At 31.4% G+C, this 22,241-nt stretch overlaps 1 protein-coding gene across 2 annotated transcripts; it reads right to left on the reverse strand.

Moving 5' to 3' along the window:
* Positions 1-620: 620 nt before the first annotated feature.
* Positions 621-21,994, reverse strand: LOC129234527 (cytochrome c oxidase subunit 6B1-like). 2 transcript variants are annotated; one of them, XM_054868540.1, is made up of 4 exons: positions 21,951-21,994; positions 16,101-16,199; positions 8,768-8,882; positions 621-934 (listed from the first exon to the last, which is right to left on the reverse strand). In XM_054868540.1, the coding sequence occupies exons 2-4, from the start codon at positions 16,181-16,183 to the stop codon at positions 881-883; spliced, it is 252 nt and encodes an 83-aa protein (XP_054724515.1). In that variant the 5' UTR covers positions 16,184-16,199; positions 21,951-21,994; the 3' UTR covers positions 621-880. The 2 variants fall into 2 exon arrangements, with proteins under 2 accessions (XP_054724515.1, XP_054724514.1); XM_054868539.1 differs by having other exon boundaries at positions 21,850-21,973.
* Positions 21,995-22,241: the final 247 nt, after the last annotated feature.

Genomic DNA, 22,241 nt, shown 5'->3' on the forward strand with positions numbered 1-22,241 from the left:
CATTATTTTTACAACATTGCCAACCCTGCTTTAAAGATTCCTGAGAAGTATGGAAATGGAAAGATGCATGTCAGGTATTATACAAAGAGACAGAAGGTGACACACATGGATTGGAGAACACATCCAAGTTACCGATGTCATTGTAGTTTTAAAAAGTTAAAATGGAACTCGGCTGAGCTGGGCACCTTGCCAGAAGAAATCATGAGAGTTTGAGCTCCAAAATCTTAATTTTGGATACCAAGAGTCGAGACGTAAGAAAAACAAATGATAATGATCAAGCATGTCATTGTAGAGATGAGAATGTCAAGCTTTTAGGAGCAAAATGGAGAATGGCAGACAACTGGGCAGATTAGATCTATTTAGGAGAAACTTTCATTCTACAGTAATTATAGATAAAGGTTGATCTACAGAACACTAGGAACTAGATTACACTCTTCCCCTGAACATCAGCTCCTAAACATTTCACTGTTTCTTTAAATATTGTGCAAAAAGGGTAAATGATACTTTTTTGAATATTTCTCTAATTGAATTTTTTCAAGCTTTGACTTGCTTCTTAAACACTTGGAAATTTGTATCGACATTTATTTTTAAATTAACTTACTACAGAATTCAATTAAAAATCAAGCATAAATAACCAATTTTATTTTCTAATAAAAGATAAGTAGATATAATTTAAAACATTATGTAATAGGTATAATTATGAAAAATTACTCAAACAAAATTAGCAAGATCAACTCAAATTCAGTTTAAAAAAAAGGAAATTCAAATGTAAATCTACACTGAATATTTTTATTCTATGACTTGACAAAATCGCTTCATGTGAAAATAACCAAAAAGATACATAATTTTTCAAAGATGCATATTAGTGCTATAAACATTCCTATATTCGCCCAGGAAATCTGCCTTCTGAACGTTGCTCATCCCATCTTTCAACCTAAAAATGAACAGGAAAACCATTTTACACATGAGATGCTGCAAAAAAAAAAAAAGTGCAAAGCAATTTTCTGGTGGGTCGGACTCAAGAGTCAAATTTTTAGCTTAATTTATGAGAATATGTTCTGATTCCAATTTTTTTCCCCCACAAAAAAATAGGAAAACAGCTAAAAAACAACCAAGTAGGAGTAAAAAAGGTAAAAAATTAATAAATGAGTACCATTTTGAGAAAAAGGGCAGAAGCCTTATAAAAAAAGACATTGCTTTAACACAAAATAAAATTGTTATACTAATTATCCTATCTCTTACATTTTAATGGGTTGCACATGGTTTTTTTAAAGATTTCTTTTTTGAATGTTAATGGCAAACAAGTACAATATAAGGATCATTTACAGTAATGCATACAGGGGGGGGGGGCAGGGGGTTCAGACTTCTCCCATGGCCCTTGAGTTTTTTTAATTGAAAGTTAACTTATGTATGTAGTACGAAAAATAATCCCAAGCAAAGGTTCCTTGAGTTTCTCGTTTCTACAAATAGAATGGGATGGAAATGGAGAAGATTAGGATGCAGAAGTAAAGATATAGTTATTAAGATTAATTTGTATCCGTACACTGTCATAAAGATACTATTATGGTGTATTTATTTTTTAACAATCTAAAATGATGGGAATTAGTAATCTGGAAATTTTGTATGAAGGTAAAATTTTGCTATTTAAGTTCATCTGTGAAAGTGTTTTTCCTGAAAAAAATGTGATTTTACACACTACAAAAAAAAAAGCATATCAAAAAGAAAATAAATTTGCTTACTGTTTTTTTTTTGGTTTGATTTATAATTGTTTATTAAATAAAAAGGGGAAAAAATACAAGGAAGGGAAAAATTAAAAAAACAAAATGTTTGCTCCTTTAAAAGTAATATTTAAAGCTTAACTGCCAGTACTTTGATAACAGTTCAAATTTGAGATGAAAAATAAATCAATTATTATAATAAAACTAAAATAAATTGATGTAAGGTAATATGCAATAGAATATAGTTTCTAACTTAATTGAAACTAACATGGGTATATACGTGTTAAATGTTAGAATGTCCCCCAAAAAAAATCCATAAATGCATTATAGACATCAAAAATAAATTACGTATTTGGATTTTGTTGTAGAATTCCTTTGAAATTGTTCTAATTTACAACTTAAAAATTTCGCAAAATGAGACTGAGGCATTAGTTAGAAAGTAATTACTAGTGAAGAAAGTATTTAGTTAACTGAAAAGTCATTTCTAATCTTTACTAATAATAAAGCTGAAAGTCTGTCTCTGGATGTTTGGATTTCTGTTACACGCATGGTGCCTAGACCATTCGGCCGATTTTCATAAAACTTGACTCATAATTAGTTCACAGCATAAGGGTGAGCACCTCGAAACGATTTTTCGAAAATTCGATTTTGTTCTTTTTCTATTCCAATTTTAAGAACATTTTTAAGAACACACCCAGCAAATTATCATAACGTGGAAGAGTAAATTACGGAATTATTATAACGTGAAACCGTAACATGGGCGAGCAAATGAACATAGCAAAATGGCGAGAAATTCATCATCCATTATTTGTAAATATACAGGCGAACCAAATGACCTTTTAATTTTCTACTACAGGCAAACCGTGCAAGTAAAGCTAGTGTAGTAATAAGTCATCTTGTATTTCATTCCAATAGTTAATTGTTTAAAAAATAACTTAAAAATGAAAAGGCGGTGCCCAACCACCATTTTACAATTCATGACTATTTGGAAATAAGAATCAACTAATTGAAGTACACATTTAAATTGATTTCTTAACGTTAATTTGGTATAATTTTGCATTTTCTTAACACAACAATTTTAAGGTATTTATTTCATCATTAATTTTAAAAAATGATATGTATAAATTTATCATTTAGTGGCACGTGGTGTTCCCAGGTGGTCACCCACTCCCAAATAAAAATTCAATTACCAATAAATTTATAAACACCAATTCAATTCTGTGAAAACTTACCATTTTTTTAAAAATTTTATTATGCTACCATATTATTATATAACAGTTAATTGAACCATCAATAAAAAAACATAAAAAACATATATATATATTCGTAACTGGATTAAGTAGATTAATCAAATATGATTTTGAATTATTTCATTTTAGTTTTGCTGAAACCCATCGGTTAGCATCGGAATACGACGATTCCTATGCATTCAATTTTGAATCAGAGACGAGGAAACTATGCACTTTCCTATCAAAGGAATGATTATTGAAACATCTTTTTGCAGATCATTTCTTCTGAATGACACATTAGTGATTATTTGGTGAAATTCACGGGATTGAAGCAAAGTTATTGCAGTTCACCGGCGTCCGCAACTGGATGGAAATTGCAAATCACAGGCTTCTGGAAACCTTTTGAAATGGTGCTAAGCGTTTCACATGGATTATACCTTTTATGGACATCAACTTTCCGGAAAATTATTTTTGAAAAGATCCTCAGTTCATCGGTATTTCTTTACTGCATATATCTCACTTGATAGGAAAAGTCAGTTCATTTCAGCAATTAGATGAGTCATCATAGATCGCCAGGTAACGGTCATCCCTTTCGATATTAAAATTTTGATGAAGTCTCGACGATAATTTCAGCATAAAATATTTGATTAGTTGCTCTTGATTAACATAAAGTAATTACATTTAAAACGACATTATTTTTCACATTGCAAGATGGATGTTTATGGATTTAAATACAATTTTCGCCGCCTCTTTGCAGGAGGCTGGAAAAACAGCTCAAAAATCAAAAACACCAACATGCTGCTAGCTCTATACGAGGACTGCCCAAAATTTTTTTTACAGATAAATCAAACCTCTAGAATCAAAATGGCGCACCGACGCTATCATCACATTTATCCAATCACGTTGTCACATTTCAAAAGTGACAGGTTATAACTCCAACTTTATTTTTTCCAAATCTAGGTGGGCAATTGTGCCTCATGTTGGTGCTGCCCTCTGTCTGTACAAAACAACAATATTGTATAATTCCAAAAACATAAAATGTTAAAGACTGATAATTTAACAGTTAGACAAAATGCAGCATGTTATCTTACAAAATAAACAACAATTGCAAAGCAAAAAAGTTTCAAATTGCCCTCCAATCCACATGAATGCACTTCAGCAGAATTGAAAATTGGTGTCTGTATGGAACAAATTCTAAGAGAATTAATTGCTTTTAATTAAATTGGGGAAATAATTTATTGTTGATGCAGAATGGGCACTGATATACTGTAGTTGAGAAAGAAACAGAACATATATATTCTCTTTGAAAATCTCAAAATTCACCAATGAAGAATTTTGCGAAATAAAAAATAATCATAATATAAAAACAAAAAACCTGACTGCGTAAAAACCAAAAAAACTAAAAAGAAAAAGATAAGCCCAGTAGTTTTGATAAGTATTACTGAATAACTACTTCATTGAAAGTATTATAATTGATACACACATAAAACAAATCAAATTCAAAAGCAAAATGGAAGGATGAACAGTCTGGGCCCATTCTGTTTTGACCAGTCAAGGAACCCCTTAAAATTTGAATGGGCCCTAACTGTTGATCCTTCTATTCTGCTTTTGAATTTATTTGTCTTATGTGTGTATTGATTATAAAACTATTTCTATGGAGTAGTTATTCAGTAATACTTAATAAAATTCTAAACTACTGGGCTGATTTTTTCTTTACAGTTTTTTTTTTTGGTTTTTATGCAGTCGGGTTTTTCGTTTTTATTTTATAATTATTTTTTATTTTACCCTTTTTAGTTAATTTTCATCGACTTAGATATTATGATCATAAGACAGCAAATTTTGCAATCTTGTCAGTTTATTGAGAAAGTTTATATTGTGAGGATTATTAAGTAACTTGGGGGTGGTCTAAACACTGATTATTACAGGGTGGCGACAGATCAGGGAAATCAGGGAGATCAGGGAAAAGTCAGGGAATTTTATTAATCAGGGAAAAGTCAGGGAAATATCAGGGAAATTTGAAAAAATTACAAAAAATCAGGGAAAATTGATTTTGTGAAGAAAAAAAATTTTTTTTTTTGCTTTACAAAATTAAGTACTTTAATTCCCTACGCACTTTCCGCCAATTATCTGTTCAAAAAAAAAGTTAAATTAATGAGGTGTGATTATACACTGCCGCATATTTGTGCATCTTTTTTCCTCAACGTCAAAGTATTGAATCTTACTTATTAACCACAGGATGAACTTCCTAAGATTGCTTCTGTGTCTGTTAGGCTGTTTATGTAACCTAGCTTGAAATTTCCTTTTACGCTTTTAATGTTACGTAAAATAAACAACCATACAGGCAAAGAGGAAGCCTTCATTAATGCCTTAGCTCCTTTGCCTTTATTCCATTGTCTCGAAGTAATTAGCGTCTGTAATCACGATTTCAAGAAGAAATCTTTGGTTTTTGAATTAATGCTGATAAAAGCTTAAAAGTTATTACTTCTTCGCGTTTTTAATTTAATTGCTAAAATTGAACTAAACTTTGTTTTTTGCCGTTATACTATTTTTTGTCACCGCAGATTATAAAGGTTTTCTTTTCTTCAGGCTTAAGTGATTCTTTAATTTTATAACCAAGTTGTATTCTTCTTTTATATATTTTGAAATTAACTAATTGCTTTTTTTTTTCTTTTATTTCAAAGTTGTTTGTTACAAAAGCAATCTAAGATTTTTTTTCATTACATACTGTTAAAATCATTTGAAATAGAGTTAACTTGTGTGCTTAAGTAAATATCTTTTGTCGGATGTCTTGATGTCTTTTCGTTCATAAGCTCATTCGGAACTCCAGTGCTCGAATATGCTACCTTGCAGTGATTTATAAAACTGCGAATGCAACTAAAACATTGCCACGTTGCGCTCCATGTGTATCTGCTGACGTAAACGCGGTCAGTTTGTTCTGAGTAACGCATTCAACATGTCTAAAAACGCTTTCAACAACAGAAATTAATTCGTCCATTAGTAGTATTCTCGAGCTTCTCAAAATAATGTTAGTTTTCCTTATTTCTTTCAAAAAAGTATTAAATGGTGGAAGCGTAAACAATAAAACTCTGGATTAACAAAATTGGATAACGTTATACCAGGTAAAAATTTTTATTGTTTTGTATGAATTTGTAAGAATATGAGTTTTTTTTAATCTTAAATTAATTTAATCATATTTTACAGCAGCATTTAGTTGGAATGGACAGTATGCAAAATATTTTCTTGAATTTATTATCGTAGAACAAAATGAAAAATGTTTAACCGAGAAAGAATTTACTTTATTCCTTTTATTCTCAGCTGAAAGGTTTCGCCAAATTTGTTTAGGGGTTATAGTTTTGGAATTGTGCGAGCAAAGTAGCCTTGGCGAGATTTCGCGTTTTTAGTTAAACCATTTTTAATTTTTATCATGAGTGGAATAAAATGATAGTAAGATTACAGAATTCGATAAGTAAAAAGAAATAATGGTCAATCAACTGAAAAGAAAACTACCACCATATATAAACTGTGAGTGCACATTTTATTTATTTTGTTCTGAGTGAATTTGAATAAATATCAGTTTTTCAATTCGATGAAAAAAAAAAAAAAAAACGAACTTAACAACATTGACTGGACACTTTTCCTTAACCTAATTCCACATAAATGATTTAAATAACCTTTGTTACTACAGTATCCTACTGAAATAGACAGTATGCAAATAAATTTTCTTGAAAATATTTATCGCAGAACAGATTGAAAAATCCAGAAAGAACGTTAAGATTTTGAACAATAAAAAATAAAAGCTCGCCAAAAATATGTTTATAGGGTTATGGTTTTCAAATTGTGTGAAAGAATAATGTATCTTGACAAGATTTCGCATATCAGGTAAATCATTTCCATGACGAATGAATTAAATGCATGATTTCTTTGGATATCCAATCATATAGTCATAGAAATAAATTATCTAGTGTTAAACGTTACTCTTGACAGTCTGCCACGTATGTGCACTATGTGACAAAAATGTCAACAAATGCCGGAAATGTCACGAAACTGAACTTAATATGTACTAATGTATAGAAAAAACGGTACAAAATGAAAATGCCGTTCGAAGCGAACCAAAAATTTATGAATTCCGAATTCAACATCGTGAAAATGGCTGCTTCAGAACAACTTACTGTGTGTTCTGCATTAATTGTTTACTTTCGTAATACTTTTTGGTTTCTAATCTCTTTCTATATGGGTCAGAATAACCAAAAGACTTTGAAAAATCTTTTCAAATGAATAAAGCGAAAAAATCATACATAACAACAAAAATCACAACACTTTTAGCATTTTCTTCGTTACCACATGCGTTTGTTTTAGTTTTTAATTCCGCCATTAGACAGTGACTGCAGTGCCCCCTATAGTTCGTTGGAGTTGCGAATTACTTTTTGCATTGAGAAAGGCGTTCCCTGAAACGCCGAAACATGTGTCTGCTGTAATCGGCAATTTGTGCTTTTTTGACGTTGTTTTTCTTACTTTAAATATCTTAATTTTTTTATTGTTAAAATGCTGTATTCATTCATTAAAACCTATATTCTTGATTAGAGAAAAGCTCCCTATGAATGGATGTCAAATGGTTTCATCTGTTTTGCATAAATATGTCAATTAGTTATATAAGAATAACTACATGACTTCTATTTTTTCACTATTACTTGTTATTATTGCAACAATTATTATACAGTTTGGAAACTTAGTTCAAAATAATTTCAATTACTTTTTAGTTCTATCATAAATACACATGTTTTTGAGGACAATTTTAATAGTTTCTTAAAATTCTTATGCTAAGTGGTTTCTGGAAGTAAAGTATTTTTAAATTTTCTCTGATCTTTCCATGTAGAAAAATTTAATATACTGTTTTGTAGGGTTTTTTTTCCAAAAAAATTAACTTGATATGTTTTTTTAAATCATTTTATTAAAAAAGTAGCATCTTTTAAAAATATATCTTTAGTTCAACAACTTTACACAGCTTAAAACATTTAAAATACTGCATTTTATACAAACATACAATGGATTTCAAGTAGAGCAAAGAAAAAAAACCATTATTATTGGTAACGTAAATCAGGGAAATTTGGTGAACTTAATCAGGGAAATCAGGGAAAAGTCAGGAAACTTTTTTTCACAATTCCTGTCGCCACCCTGTATTAGTCCCCCTAGGGACCTTACTCAGCTTAAAGCTACATATGCTTGACCTTTAGCAAAACTTCACGAAATTAAGTCAACCACAGCTATATTAACAGCGTGGAAAAGTCCGTCAGTTAAATCTTTCTCCCAAAACTAAAAAAGCCTGTCAAGAGAGTAAACGTCCTGAAACTCAGCCCCCTGAATCTTGACAAAAACAAATGCAACACGTTAGAGATGAAAAACGAATTAGTAGACTTAGAAAACAAAAATTTCTGGCCGCGAAAGCGCTACCTGCATTTGTTAGCACGTTGGTAGGGTGCAACACAATCCCGAACTGACAATATGGCGACTGAATGTTGATAAGGTGAATTTTTATTATTGTCATGTGTTTAGTGACACTCTCAAGGTTAAGACAAATCGATTGACATACGATTTATCAAAATTGGTCAAGGGGTTTAGCCTGTACAACGCCACATAGGAAGAAACATACATACATTGACTCAAACACATTACCATCTTTTGCGTCGCGCAGTCAGGTAAAAAACTATTTGAACAAAATAACAAACAACAATGTCTTAGCAGTAAATAATCAGGGAAATTAATTAAAATTAAAAGCCATCAAAATTAAAATAATCATAATTAAGCAATGATTTTCATTATTACCCATTCAGTAGGACAAAGTGATTGGTAAACACGTTTAAAATATTCACATGGGGCATATTCTTCTCCTTTAACTTTGTGACAGCGATGATAATCAATATAGTTTGTCCAGCAGTGCCTAATAAAATAGAAAATCAATAAAAATTCTAGAATCTGCAAATAGCAATAAATCACAAGAAAATATATTCAACTACACGCTTAAAATCACATAATTTGAATAGCTTTCTTACAAATACTAGGGACGAAATGTAAAGAAAAGAAAGCAGACAGAGGGTGCAGCAAGCTCATGAAAACTGGAGAACCAAGAAGCTGTGATTTGTTACTCAAAGCTCGAAACACTCTGCCCTGTTGTGTGAAATCTGTAAACAGGTTGTTATGTAGGGTTTCCGCTATGGTCGCATTTTTCGCAAGGTGCGAAAATATTTTATAAATTACAAAAATAAAGCAAGGCATTTCTACTCAAAAAAGGGGGGGGGGAATCCGAGAGCATGGTGATATTCAAATTAATCATACTATAAATCTTAGCTAACTTGTTTAACTACTATTAAGCTCAACAATAAGCGAAATGGATATAACATGAGTTTTTTTCGAGTGAAGAATTTTATAGCTAACGTGGATCCCTCGCCCACAACACAAAAATTTTTCAGCGGAAAGTAGAAGATTAATTCATTCCTTTTTTTTGCTCTTCCTCTGACGAGTTTCCTGACATGCATGCAATAACAGGGGAAGACTGATAACAATCTAACTGCAGAGCATAAATCACCATTTTCATGAGTCATTCCATCTTAAGTGACCTAGGGTTCCCCACCCAACCATCTCCAATTTGGATGAAATTTTATAGTGGTGTAGAGATGCTTTTGAAAACAACCTATGCAAATTTTCAACTTTCTTAGATCCAAATCCTGAGGATCTAGGATCTCAGTGTGATAAATTCACACTTTCAGGCTTCCAGTGTGATAATTTTTCCACAACTTGCTCTCAAACATTGCAATTTGTTACGACAGTCTAAATTTTAAGCTCATTTTCTTATACTTAAACGAAAGAACGCGATCGAAGAAAAAAACTTATTGTGAAAGGAAAAAAATCTGTTCTTTCTAATGGTTTTAACAAAAAGAAGATGCAAGGTGACAAACTTGAGCTACAGCACTTTGAAAATAAGCTATTTTTCACTTGAACGGTTTTGATAGCCACTTTGGATGTCAATATCTTTTAGAAAATAGATATTTAAGCTCTGCAACTGTAATCCATTAATTCAAGTATTTTTACAATGGAATCACAAAGCATGAGCTTTTGAATGATTTTTTTTTTTTCAGATTTCATGACAACTTAAAATCCAGGAAAAAATTTCCCCATCGTGCTTTTTCACAAGTTCACGTGCATGCTACTCAAAATCTAACGGGCTCAAATTCACAAAAATACTTGAATATATTAACGGCCAAACGTACTTTTAGCGCCTAAAATTTCAGGCTTTCAGTGTGCTAAAATTTTCTGTAAAATTAGTCTACATTTGGTAATTCGGCACAAAAAGCTGATCCGCCATTTTGGATCACATATTTCGGAGGTCCTAGATCCTCAGGATTTGGATCTAGGAAGTTGAAAATTTACATAGGTTAGTTTCAAAGACATCTCTATGCCTCTATAAAATTTCATCGAAATCCAAGATGGTCGAGTGGGGATGATATGAAAAATTAGGTCAGTTGATTTGGAATGACTCACATACCAAATTATTTTATTTTCTCTCTCTCTCTTTCATGATTTTGTGCATCGTAACAATATTTTATCTTGAATAATACATATTTAAATCACAGCAAAAATTCACTTCTTTATGTAATAAAGAGAAATATATAGTTAAGAACTACAGTTAAGAACTAGTTTAAAACAGTTTGAGAAATGTTTACAAATGCCTAAAATTAGTGGTTGGAAGTAGAGCGCTACATGTAGCTACGTAATTACTGGTTTCTGAATTTAAAGATGCATTTAATTAGGGTTATATCAAAATGGGGTTCCAGTTATGAGAACTCTAATTGCAACTGTCCAATTATCCAGCCATGATGCAGCTCGTTTTTTATGACTGATAATCGAAACTATTTTCAATGGGTATAAGAGAATAAGGACTTGAAGGAAAATGGGTGAAATTAATGTCAATACAACATACTTCTAATAGAAAGAAATTTCAAGTTTGAATTTTAAATTTCTTCTTCTTATTACTATTGTTAATGTTAATTCTCCGTTACCCAATTGATTTCTAGTAAGCTTTTACTAATTTTATGAGAAAAAAAATCATACCTGAAGTGTATAATAAAATGTTTCTAACTACTTCTTACAAAAAGATTCACATTGATGCAATGAAGACACTAACAATGAAGTTTCTATAACTTAAAATCTGAGAAAGAAAGTACCATTCCAATGTTCAAATTTTGGAGCACTGTATTAAAGACGGGTCTTTTAATGTTAATGTTTATTAGATCACAGCTTTCAACCAACTTTAATATCTTTACTGAAACTTTGAAGAAGTTGATTCTGTGTTTTGTTTCCATTTCATCGCTATACTAAATGATGCACATACTTTTTAGTAACTATACTCGATAGTTACCAGTTTTCATATAAGTCTTCGAAGAAGGAATGCTTGTTTTAAACTTCAAAAGACACAATGAACGTGTCTCCTGTAATTTGATTAGAACATGCTTACAAGCAAAACAATGCGGTGGTGAAAGGAACCGGGGGTATAATTAGTCTATCATAGAACCAACTGATGGATGTTGGTTGGTCTTGAAGTTATCGATTTAGTTACACATTCTGAAAAATTTACCTCGACTCATTTAAAGAAACGCTATATGTGCTCAATGAAGAAATGTTAAGTTTCCAAAGCGTGTTGTCAAGAACGGTCTTGAAGAGTCGGGCTTTGAAGAAAAATAGCTGAACATGAAAATCCATTTTTAGAAACATCGAAAGATTTGTTCTCGTTAGAGATGAATGTAGCAGTAGACGAAGAATATGTGGAGCAACTCATGAAGATTGGGCAAGTTGGGAAAAAAAGTTAAACAAATTCATAGAGAAAGGAATTGTGACTCAAAAGTCCCTTCAAATTCACAGGTTGAAAAAAAAAACTTTTTAGTCTTTTATTTTTACAGAAAATCAGTAAGTCTGTTTCATAAAAAGATTAAAATTCGATGCCGATTCATTTTCAAAGCTTTTCACTATTTGTGATATTGTAAATTTAAACCTGGATGAATTTCTCTTCTATTAAAATCAACCTCACCCTCCATCGATTTCAATAAATGGACCTCTTTGAACGAGAAATAAGTCTAGTCATTAACATTCCTGCTCAAAGTATGCCTACTGATGAAGACTACTTGAGAGAAGACAAAAACGAGTTGAGAAGGGTTGCTGAAGATGAAAATAATGAATGCCAATTTTTGAATAAGTGCAGAAATACATTGTGATGCCATTGTCTATGATGGTTCTTTCATCGTTCACATAAAATGACCCAGGATCGAAATTTTTTTGATGGAGTATCTGAAGGCTATTCAGGATACAGATTCAAGACATGCAAGAGGAATAGGAGAAAGATATCATTTTGAAGAAAATGGTTTGCTTCCTGAGAACTGGATCAGTTTCCTCTGGAATATAGATAAGAAGACAGAACTGTTTTTCATGATTGCACTGCCTATTCTACCTTGTTTTGCTCTTAATGATTCGACGGTGATTTTCACTGAATACGACAACTCTAGCTGGGCAGTTCTCAAAAGGTGGGAGCAAACACAGACCTCAACTTTGAAGCTTCAACACCAAATAACTTTCATTTTAATTAACTCAAAAATTTTTGAGTTAAATTATAATACTGTATAGAGACAAGAATTGACATAAATTATGGAAAAAAATGCTCTTTAAATGCCCTTAAAAAATATTTTCTTTCCTAAAAGGCGCAATTTTGGACATACCAAAACGTTAACTGAGCAAATGTACCATTAAAGAAAAATTTTTTAAAATTATTTCCATACGTTTCAAAAAAAATTTAAAGGTATGAATCTTACACTGAATAATTTTTTGTTAATATTTTACACAAATAACAAAAGTAAAGACAGATTATTCACTTTGTAAACAATTTTAGAAAATAGTAAGTTTGAAATTTGATGCATGTCCAAAATTTACGATCTTTACAATGATATTTTTTGAGAACTAAGTATATGATGTTTTCATTTTAAAGGTGTTTATCGAGCCTCAGAATCAATTTTTAATTGTTTAAAAGTGTTTTCATAAGCTTTTATGCAGTATCTTAGAAGAAAAATAATTTTTTTTAAACGTACATGTGAGATGTCCAAAAGGCGTTACGATCTTGACGCCGATAAATTCTGTCCATTTATTCAAAATTTTTGATGATCTACTGTCTTCTAACCTCAATAAAAAAGGTTATTATAATGTTATCTTCTTTAATCCATTGGTATTTTGCATAATTAATATGTTACACATTGAACAATACATAAATTACAGTAGAAACATGGCTGCTTATGATCGAACTGAAAGCCATTTTGAGCTAAAATCGCCAAGCAAACCTCCGTTGGCGACAGCACAGTATACGATAAGCTAAAGGTTACCAGAGGAGAATTCCAATTTGACAAATGTAGTTTATCGTCAGCTGTACCAGTTTTGGCGACTTTATCACCTGCGCTAGCATTTTTTTTTCCCGCTTTTATTATTTTAGAATTCTTTTTCTCTTCTTTCTTTTGGAAACATAATTTAACGATCTCCAAATAGAAATACGAATTTCTTTCTTCAATAATTTTTTTAGACATCATTTTAATCCTTATGACATTAGAAAAAATATTCATTATTAAAACTGATGTCACTTTTTACAATTGTATTATTTTTAATTTGAAGCTTTTTTTTAACCTCGCATCAATTTCTTCAAAATCATTCCAAAACTTTATTATATGTAAGGAGCAGCATGTATAGCCATTCAAGTATTTCATTAATTATCCTCTTTATTATTAAATTGCAAAATTTAAAAAGCTGTAAATAAAATTTTCATTGGAAAAGTTAAAAATCAGATTAACAATTGTCAAAAATGGTGAAACTTACGTTATGATGATGTCCAAAATCCGTTCCCTACAGGACAACAATGTCCAAAATCCCTTACCTACAGACTGCTGATTTAATTTGCTAATTAACAATTTTTACAAATACCTGCTGTCTTTTCATGTTCATATATTGTGTTCTAGGTATGCATACTATAGAATAAAATCAAAATTGATGTCAAATTCGAAAATTTTTGAAATTGCTCAAAGTTAACTTTTTTGTTCCCACCTTTTGAGAACTGCCCAGCTCCATTAAATCATGAGGAAGTTGACTGCAGGATCTTGGTACATGTTTTGGATGCTGCAGAAAGAGGATACAGTAGCATATACGTAAGAACTGTTGCCCCCCCCCCCCCCCCCCGCTGTCATTTTAGGCATATCATATTTTCATGAGCTGTATAAAAAGGAAAAAAAAAAAAAAGATGGGGCTTAAATTTCTAGCTGGAAAACACTTTCGACTTATACCAGTCCAAGATTTTGTTCCCAAATTCGGTCAGAAAAAAGCAGTTGCTCAAAGAGGGTACCACTCATTTTCAAGATGTGACACAACCTATTTTTTTTTTTTTTTTGAAGATCGGGGAAAAGTGACAATGTGGAAAAGATGGAAAGACTTTCTTGATGGGTGCATTTTTATACCTATCCCAACCTCAAAAAAAAAAAAAAAAAAAAGCATACCAGATTAAAAATTTCAAATATCTTAACGAATCTTTGCTACTTGTCTTCATGTAACTTTCGTCCGTAAATGAAGCTAGAAAATGTTTTTCCACCAGCAAACAAAGATCAATGATTAACTTATCACCCACAGCCGATGCCCTTCGGAAACTTATTTAGTGCTTATCAGGGTAGATATCAATCGGGCAGTATGCCTAAAAATTTAGCCTGAACTTAAATTCATGATTGGGGTTTACAGTAATTGATAAGAAGCACTGTCTTGCTTGTTTGAGTTTGCCTGCAGTTTCAAGTGCTTAAAGCTAATTAATGTCATGTAAATGTAAAAAAACAACTGCTCTCAAATAATTTGTAGGTGCTTGAAAAATGAACTTATCTGCACATCAATGTGTAAATACTGCAAAGGAAAATGTATCTGTGTAAATTACTTGTAAATTCAAATGTTTTAAATTACCTTCTGTATAATCATTGTACATATCACTTACTCAAATTTGTTTTACTTTTAGTTGTAGTTTTTGTAATAGTGAATTATATTTCAATAAATAAAAATTTTATTAATAATAACAATATAGCTTTATTAAGCATAGCACTAAACTTCTTATTGCAGTAATAAATAATTTATTCTTCTTACATCGTTTAAAACATAGAACAAATGCTTCAAATCGTCTAATGAGAAAAAACTTAAATTTTGTTTTAAAGCTCTTAAAAATAAATTTTGGATTTCTATGAACAAAATATCTGTGTCCCCACTCCCCCTCCCCTCATTTTGCTAGTGCAAGTATGACTTATAAAACTGCATAATGTGAGTGAAACTTCCAAAAAAAATTGCGAAAAAGTGTTTGAAATTTTTTTTTTTTTTTTGCCGATAATGAAAATTGATTTGGCTTTAACTAATCAAGGTATTTTATTCATTCTTAAATAATAATTTAAATGTTTGTTCCAAGTTTTGAAAGCTTTGTTTATGATTTTTTATTTCTAGTTTTATTCTTAGTTTTGCAATCAGTTTTTATCAGTAAATTTTAAAACATATGTTCGGATTTTCTAATGTTTCAGGTTTCAAAAAACATTTTAGAAAAAAAAAAGGGATTTTGAATTTTAATCTTTTTTTAAATGCATACAGTGGGATAATTAAGAATAAACAGGGCCGTAACCAGACTTTTAGTTCAGAGGGGGTTTTACCAAACATTTTTTGAAACATTTATAATGTCTATCAAATTTGGTTTCGTGTGTATTCTATTAATTTTTGTTAGAATAGATTATCTTAATGAGGAAGGAGCTGTTCTTTCAAAATGCCATATTGTTACACAATAAATGAATTTTTCAAAACTACCATAAACACACAATGAGTTTGTACACTTTTTCAGTCACACTATTTTCATTTCCCACAAATAAAGTTTAAATAATAATAACAATATTATTTCAGCTACCAAAAAATAAATAAAAAAATAAAATGAATAAATATTGGAAAGCATTTCTTTGGATGAAAAACTTTGGAGGGGGTTTGAACCCTATAAACCACCCCCTTGCATACGGCCCTGAGAATAAATACCTAATAAATAAAATCATTCAATTAATAAAGAAATGAAGATTACTTAGTTTGGTTTGTGTTAGGAAATCTTGGGTCAAAAGGAGCAGTCCAAAATTTCTTCTCGTCAGACATAATAGAAGCTGGCATTACAGATATAATTTACCTGAAAGGAATAATCAACATACATACAGTAAAATGAGCAACAACAGAACTTTATTAAAGAAAATAATTAAAAAACTCTGATACTTGAAAAATTGTTTTTTGAACTGTTGCATAAAACCAACAAATTTTAGGATGAATGAAAATATTTTATAGTATATTCCAATCTAAGTTGGCACTGAAGGGAAAGGTACGAGATGTGTTACTCCGCGATGAGAAGTAGTTCTAGTAAATTTGGAGGTTTAAACGGGTGTAAATTCCCAAATGATGTAAAAAAAAATAGAGATTGTATGTGGTTGAGACATATAGTTGAAGTTGTTGTGTGTTAAATATACTTAATTTATAAGAATTTGATTACGAAAGGAAAATCAAAGCGCCGTAGCTCGACTTTGTCTTGGCGAAGACTTGAGTTTTCAAGGTTAACCTTGGCGGGCTTCCTGTGGAACGGTAAACCCCCCAGAACTCGTTTCTCCCCACCTCGCATCGCCCAAGGAAAAACATCTGATTGTCATTATGACTCTTGAAAGAACTCTCCTTATTGTGGTCAAAGCATTTCTGCCCGGTCTTTTTTCTCATTTATGCTTTCCATCGTTATTTCCAAGCAATTGAATACATTTTTAAAAACAGTTTTCGTGAGTAAGAAATAAAAAATGAAATGAAAATATTAATTTTCAATTATTTACTTGCTGCAATTACAAATACAATGGGATTTTTTTTCTTTGAATTCGAGATTTATTTTACTTGGTAGTTTTAAATAGCTTTCGTTTCTTACATAATGAGCCCAAACTTCAAGAAAATTATTGTGAAAAAATGAAAGAAACCCGAATTTTGTTTGAATGTAACGAATACTTGTTGTGTACAAATCCTTGCTACGGCAAAAGTCGTTTTTTTCTTCTTTTCTTTTTTGGATCGTTTGAAAAGTTTATGGAGGAAAAAAATATAATGCTCTTACACACGTATGTACAGATTCACTATTACAAATTTACACCGATGAACTGCTGGATGAAGAAGTTTTGCTTTTTCACTTTAAATTTGAAACATACACATCTCCCTTGAAATACGAAATTAATTCGCCCCACCCTCCCCAGGTTTAGAACCCCTGCCTTAAATTAATTTTTTATATTAAGTAAATTTACTCACTCCCAAAATATACCTATAAAGTAGGCTACATTAACTACGCTAAGGGTTAGTAAAATAATTTTTAATAAACTGAGTTTCGGGGTTAATCATATACTTTCACAGTCACGCAAAATTGAGAGCCATAACTTTTCTATTTGCACAAACCTCGATGCATTTTCGTTTATTATTTTTAACTTTTTTCATAAATAAGTTGAGCTTAAAATCGACCTTTTTTTTTTTTTTTTTGAAAAATTCAAAATTAATATCTTCTCTGAGCTCCGAAATGCAGTAATAGCTAATTGTTCCCATGAAGTTTCTAAATTTTTTTATTTGAATAAATTTTTTTAGAAAGGGCAATCTTTTTTTTTTTTCGAAAACTGGTTATTTAATCTTGGATCTTCACCGTTATTACTAGAGTATAAAAGGAAAACGCGTGTACAGGGTTGAAGTATGTTATTTTAGATAATAAAACAACGCTGAGTTACACAAATTTGCCGAGAATTGCAGACAGGTGTTTTGGGGTTTCAAGGAACACCCAGTTTTAATGCAGAAAAGTGAGCACGATCTTTTTTTTTTCTCGATGAAAAATGGGATCCTTGAAACCTCAAAACAGGTGTCTGTAACGAATTATCATTGTTACATTTTCTTTTACTTTTCTGCACAAAAGTACTTCTTTGATTTATATACATATGTATAAAAAGACACAATGGCACCTTTTCCGAATTCCAAAGAAATGGTTGGCATTGGCACAGTTGGATTTTTAAATCAGAGAGATTATGGAAAATAATCTATAAACATTAAGAGTTCCTTTTTTGTTGCAAAGATTTAAACGAACTTAGGATGCATTTCTCAACTCCAGAGAGCAAGTCGAGTGCATGTGAAAAATTAAAGAGAAGTTATTCAAAACAGAGGTAAAGAATATGGGGGGTAACAAAGGTTGCAGATTATTTCAAATATGCAATCAATTTTGTCCCGAAAGCTAAGTTTTATTTTTAAATGGCAATTTCAGTTTAATTTAGTCATTTTTTCTGAAAGCACAAGTTGTAAAGAAGCTATAGATTTATATATACATAAGATATGGATAAGAGGAGGCACATATGGAATACCATTTCCATGTCAGAGGCAGGGTAAAAGATCCACTTCTTAACAAACTAATAAAATTGCAGGCAAGGACTGAAAATTAACATTTTTTTTTTTTTCCGCTAAAGGCTTGTTGATGAACAGCCTTTAGCAAATTCTGAGGATCTGCAATAGAAAAACGAAGATGCGCTTTGGAGAACATGCATGATAGTTTTTCATTTGTTATACTTCTGAAAAGAACGCGGTTCTTTTCTATGCCTTTGGTACCCATTATTACTATGGATAAATGTTCACAGCTGTGTGCTAACGTTCTCCTTACATATATCAACTTCGGTCGTCTTATTTTTCCTTTTGAAATAGATGATATATACATACTGGATGGTCCGTATTTTGACGAGAGGGCACATGCTTTTTATCAGCGAACGAAGAAATCACCAGAGACAGAGTATGCGTCTTTCAGAGCATATTCTCTTCTTTTAATTATTACTTTTTATTTGTTTTCCTGCTAATTTTTTAATCATTCAGAATTATTTGTTAATTACTTTGTGACCGATAGCTCTCCGCCGCTGTAAAATGAAATCCCATTCACAGCCTTGCATTTGTGATAAAAATATGATGAAATATATTTGAGACAAATGTAATTTCTTTGAAAACTTCAAGGATAGTTGTTTCGTTCTTGGTATTTTATATTTTATTTTTCCCTCGCCAAATTCGGCAAGTCGCGCCGCTGACTGGCACGCGCCCTACGCAGAGTAACCTCGTTTCCTTGACAACGGCTGCAATTCGGCTCGCCTAGCTTTCAATTCAGTGCCAACTTACTGTGAAACGAAGTATAGGACATTTTACAGAGACCTTTTTTCTTAAAATCCATTACAAGTACAGTAGACCCTCTCTTACGCCGATTCATTTTATTTGACATAATATTATTACTCATTGAGTTTTGGTTTTACATGGATGCAACAATTCAAAGATAAAAATTTTCCCCTCTTTCAAAATCCAAACTCCTAAAGATTGTAGATTACGAGTAATCAACGGCATTTTGGCATGCTAACAATCGAGCTTGGGCCACTGGAGACATTTTATGCGATTGGTTCCAGAGCTCTTTCCAGAAGTAAAGTTATTCAACTCACATAGTTCAGAAATCATTAGAAGAAGAGCTTTCAGGAGTGACAAAGGAGGCCAAAACCAACAAAGATATCGACATTGGTGATAAACTACCAAGAGTTCACACTGAAAATTTTAGCCATCCTTAGACAATAGAAATGATTTTTCTGATTTCTTAGTGAAGGAAGATTCTATCATGGAAATGACGCAGGTAATCATAGAAGTGTTAATGCCCTGCAAAGAATTACAGAGAAAAATTCTTAATGACTGCCAAAAGACTATCATAGCCAGCTCCTCCATGGGTGCAAATTTGGTGATGCGTTCAAGACAGAAAATATTTTCAGCCCCCTCCCCCACCCCCTACATTAAAACTATATGTGAAAAAATAATTATCATAAGAAAATAATAAATGCTAACTTAGAAACACTTCTTGGAAAAATAACGGTTGAACTTGCAAAACTTTTTTTTTTTTTTTTCATTTTTTCTGACTGAGTGCTATAACTTAGAAAAAAATTTCATGAAGCCCAAATACAGTAGGTGCCGCTCAATGTGATCACCGTTACTGGTATCATTCGTTTAATGTTATCAGAATAACGAAGTCCCGGAACACTTGTATATTAACATGTGTTAAAAAAGTTGCATATTGTGATCAGTGTCTCCGTTTATGGTTATGACTTTTTCAGAAACTTTGAATGTTTTCCCTTTTTTGGTTTCTCAATCAACAGAAGTACAAAGAGAAACAGTGACAAGTAGCGTCCGGGAAAATAAGTTCCCTTCTTATCAGCAAAGCAAAAGAATTTTTCTCCCTGTCCAGTTACATTAAACACTTCACTCTAATCACTAAATTTCTAAGCCATTACTTTGTAAAAAAAAAAAAAAAATCGTGACGAGGTTGAAAACAAAGTGAAGCTAAATGAAAATTTAAACAGACGAAAACATGCTGTAAAAGCTGGTGAAGTTTAATCTTATTCCAAAAATGGTTTACGAAAGTCATAGAAAATGAGGCGCAAGTAAACGGTCCTTTAATGCAGAGAAAACTTTAAAAACTTTTCCCCCTTGCTTTTAAAATGGGCAAAAAAGACTTTGTAGCATCGGACGGATGGTTTAATCGATGAAAAAAAAAGAGCTATTCCATCCTGCTAATTTATAATTTTAAACTGCGTTTGATTAAGTCATTGCAGTTTAAGTTTGCAGTTGTAAAAATAAATTATATTTAATTGAAAAAATTATCATTTTATGCGTACAGGATTCTCTTCGGCTATTGTTATCAAATTATATTTGTCCGAAAGTGATCACATTAAGCGGAGCAATTTGTATGTGCAAAACCAATCACTGTGATGAAATTTAACATAATCAGTGCAAAAAATTTTGAAAACTTCATCTATATTTCAATTTTAGGGGGGGGGGGTGACCCATTACCCCAACCAATCCTACATATTAGTACCAAAATCAATACATGGTATTTTCAAAAATAATCATTTGAGCTACAACCAGTCATTTGAACTACATGTAAGATTATATGCGACAAAATTAAAAGTTTTCAAAACCTTAACAGCTGTACACTTAAAGTTAACATTTTATTTTACTATTAAAATTACAAAGCAAACTCATTAAAGGAAAAAAAAAAAGAAAACAAGTTAAAAGTTGCGAGTGAAATCATCTATATTTTGTATATTTCATAAAAATAATCAAACAGAAGTTTAGTACATATGCCAACATTTAAGATGTAAGAGTGCACAGTGCAGGGGAGAAAAAAGAAAGAAATGGATCAAAGGATTTTTCATTTTTTAGTAGCATTTGACATCCGAAGAGAAAAAAAAAAGTTACTTAGAAAATATAGGAGAATATCTGACAAATTGTGGAAATATAGGAGGACTATGAGCTCTGCTTTAATAACAGCTTTAAAATTGAAAATTCAGATTAATTTCTGAAGTTTTAATTTTTTCCTGGGTGGCAATACGCTTTTCTGGGGAGGGAAAAAAACTAGCACCAGTAATTTTTCACTCTGATGATTAATTGAACCAAATACAAACGAATTCTCCCCTTGATTTTCAGATTTACATATTCACATAAACGACTTTTTTTTGAGAAAACTTTGAAAATTAACATGTAGAAAAACACATTTGAAACTTTTACAACTTAAGGATTGTGAGAGTCACTATGTACGTAACTCGTGTGCCCTAAGTTCTCATCATGGTGCTCGTGTACCCGTAACGAGCAAAACATCACAGTAAAATTGCACAAAAGATTCCTGTTCCAATACACTAATTTTCAGAGGCAACGTTTTAAATTAACTTTCTACAAATATAATACGTTTGATAACTTGATATTGAGCTACATAAAATCTTTACCCAAACAAATTTCTTTTCAAAATGAGGTTAATAATTAATATTTTTGATAAAATTAACAACGTAAAATGAATTAAAAACTTAGTTTACATATCACAACTTACTGCTGAAGGGCAAAAGTAAAATTGTTGTTGCCAAACGGATGTTCAAATAACTACTTTTGGCAGCGAAACTGGGGTCGCGTTCGAAAAGTTGACCAGTCGCCCTCTTCTGGCGTTATAATTTACCAATATATATAACCCAGTAACCCCTGTTCCTCTGAATTCGCAACTCCAACGAACTATAGGGGGCACTGCAGTCACTGTCCAATGGCGGAATTAAAAACTAAAACAAACGCATGTGGTAACGAAGAAAATGCTAAAAGTGTTGTGATTTTTGTTGTTATGTATGATTTT

The sequence above is a fragment of the Uloborus diversus genome, chromosome 1, assembly GCF_026930045.1.
Source record: "Uloborus diversus isolate 005 chromosome 1, Udiv.v.3.1, whole genome shotgun sequence".
Taxonomy (NCBI): Eukaryota; Metazoa; Arthropoda; class Arachnida; order Araneae; family Uloboridae; genus Uloborus; species Uloborus diversus.

What these genes read in the sequence shown, in the direction of transcription:
- LOC129234527 (XM_054868540.1), bottom strand. Translation starts at nt 16,183, where the DNA reads ATGCCAGCTTCTATTATGTCTGACGAGAAGAAATTTTGGACTGCTCCT. An exon ending in CCTAACACAAACCAAACTAA is followed by an intron (nt 8,883 to 16,100) that starts GTAATCTTCATT and finishes CTATTTTATTAG; the next exon opens with GCACTGCTGGACAAACTATA. An exon ending in CACTTTGTCCTACTGAATGG is followed by an intron (nt 935 to 8,767) that starts GTAATAATGAAA and finishes GTTCATTTTTAG; the next exon opens with GTTGAAAGATGGGATGAGCA.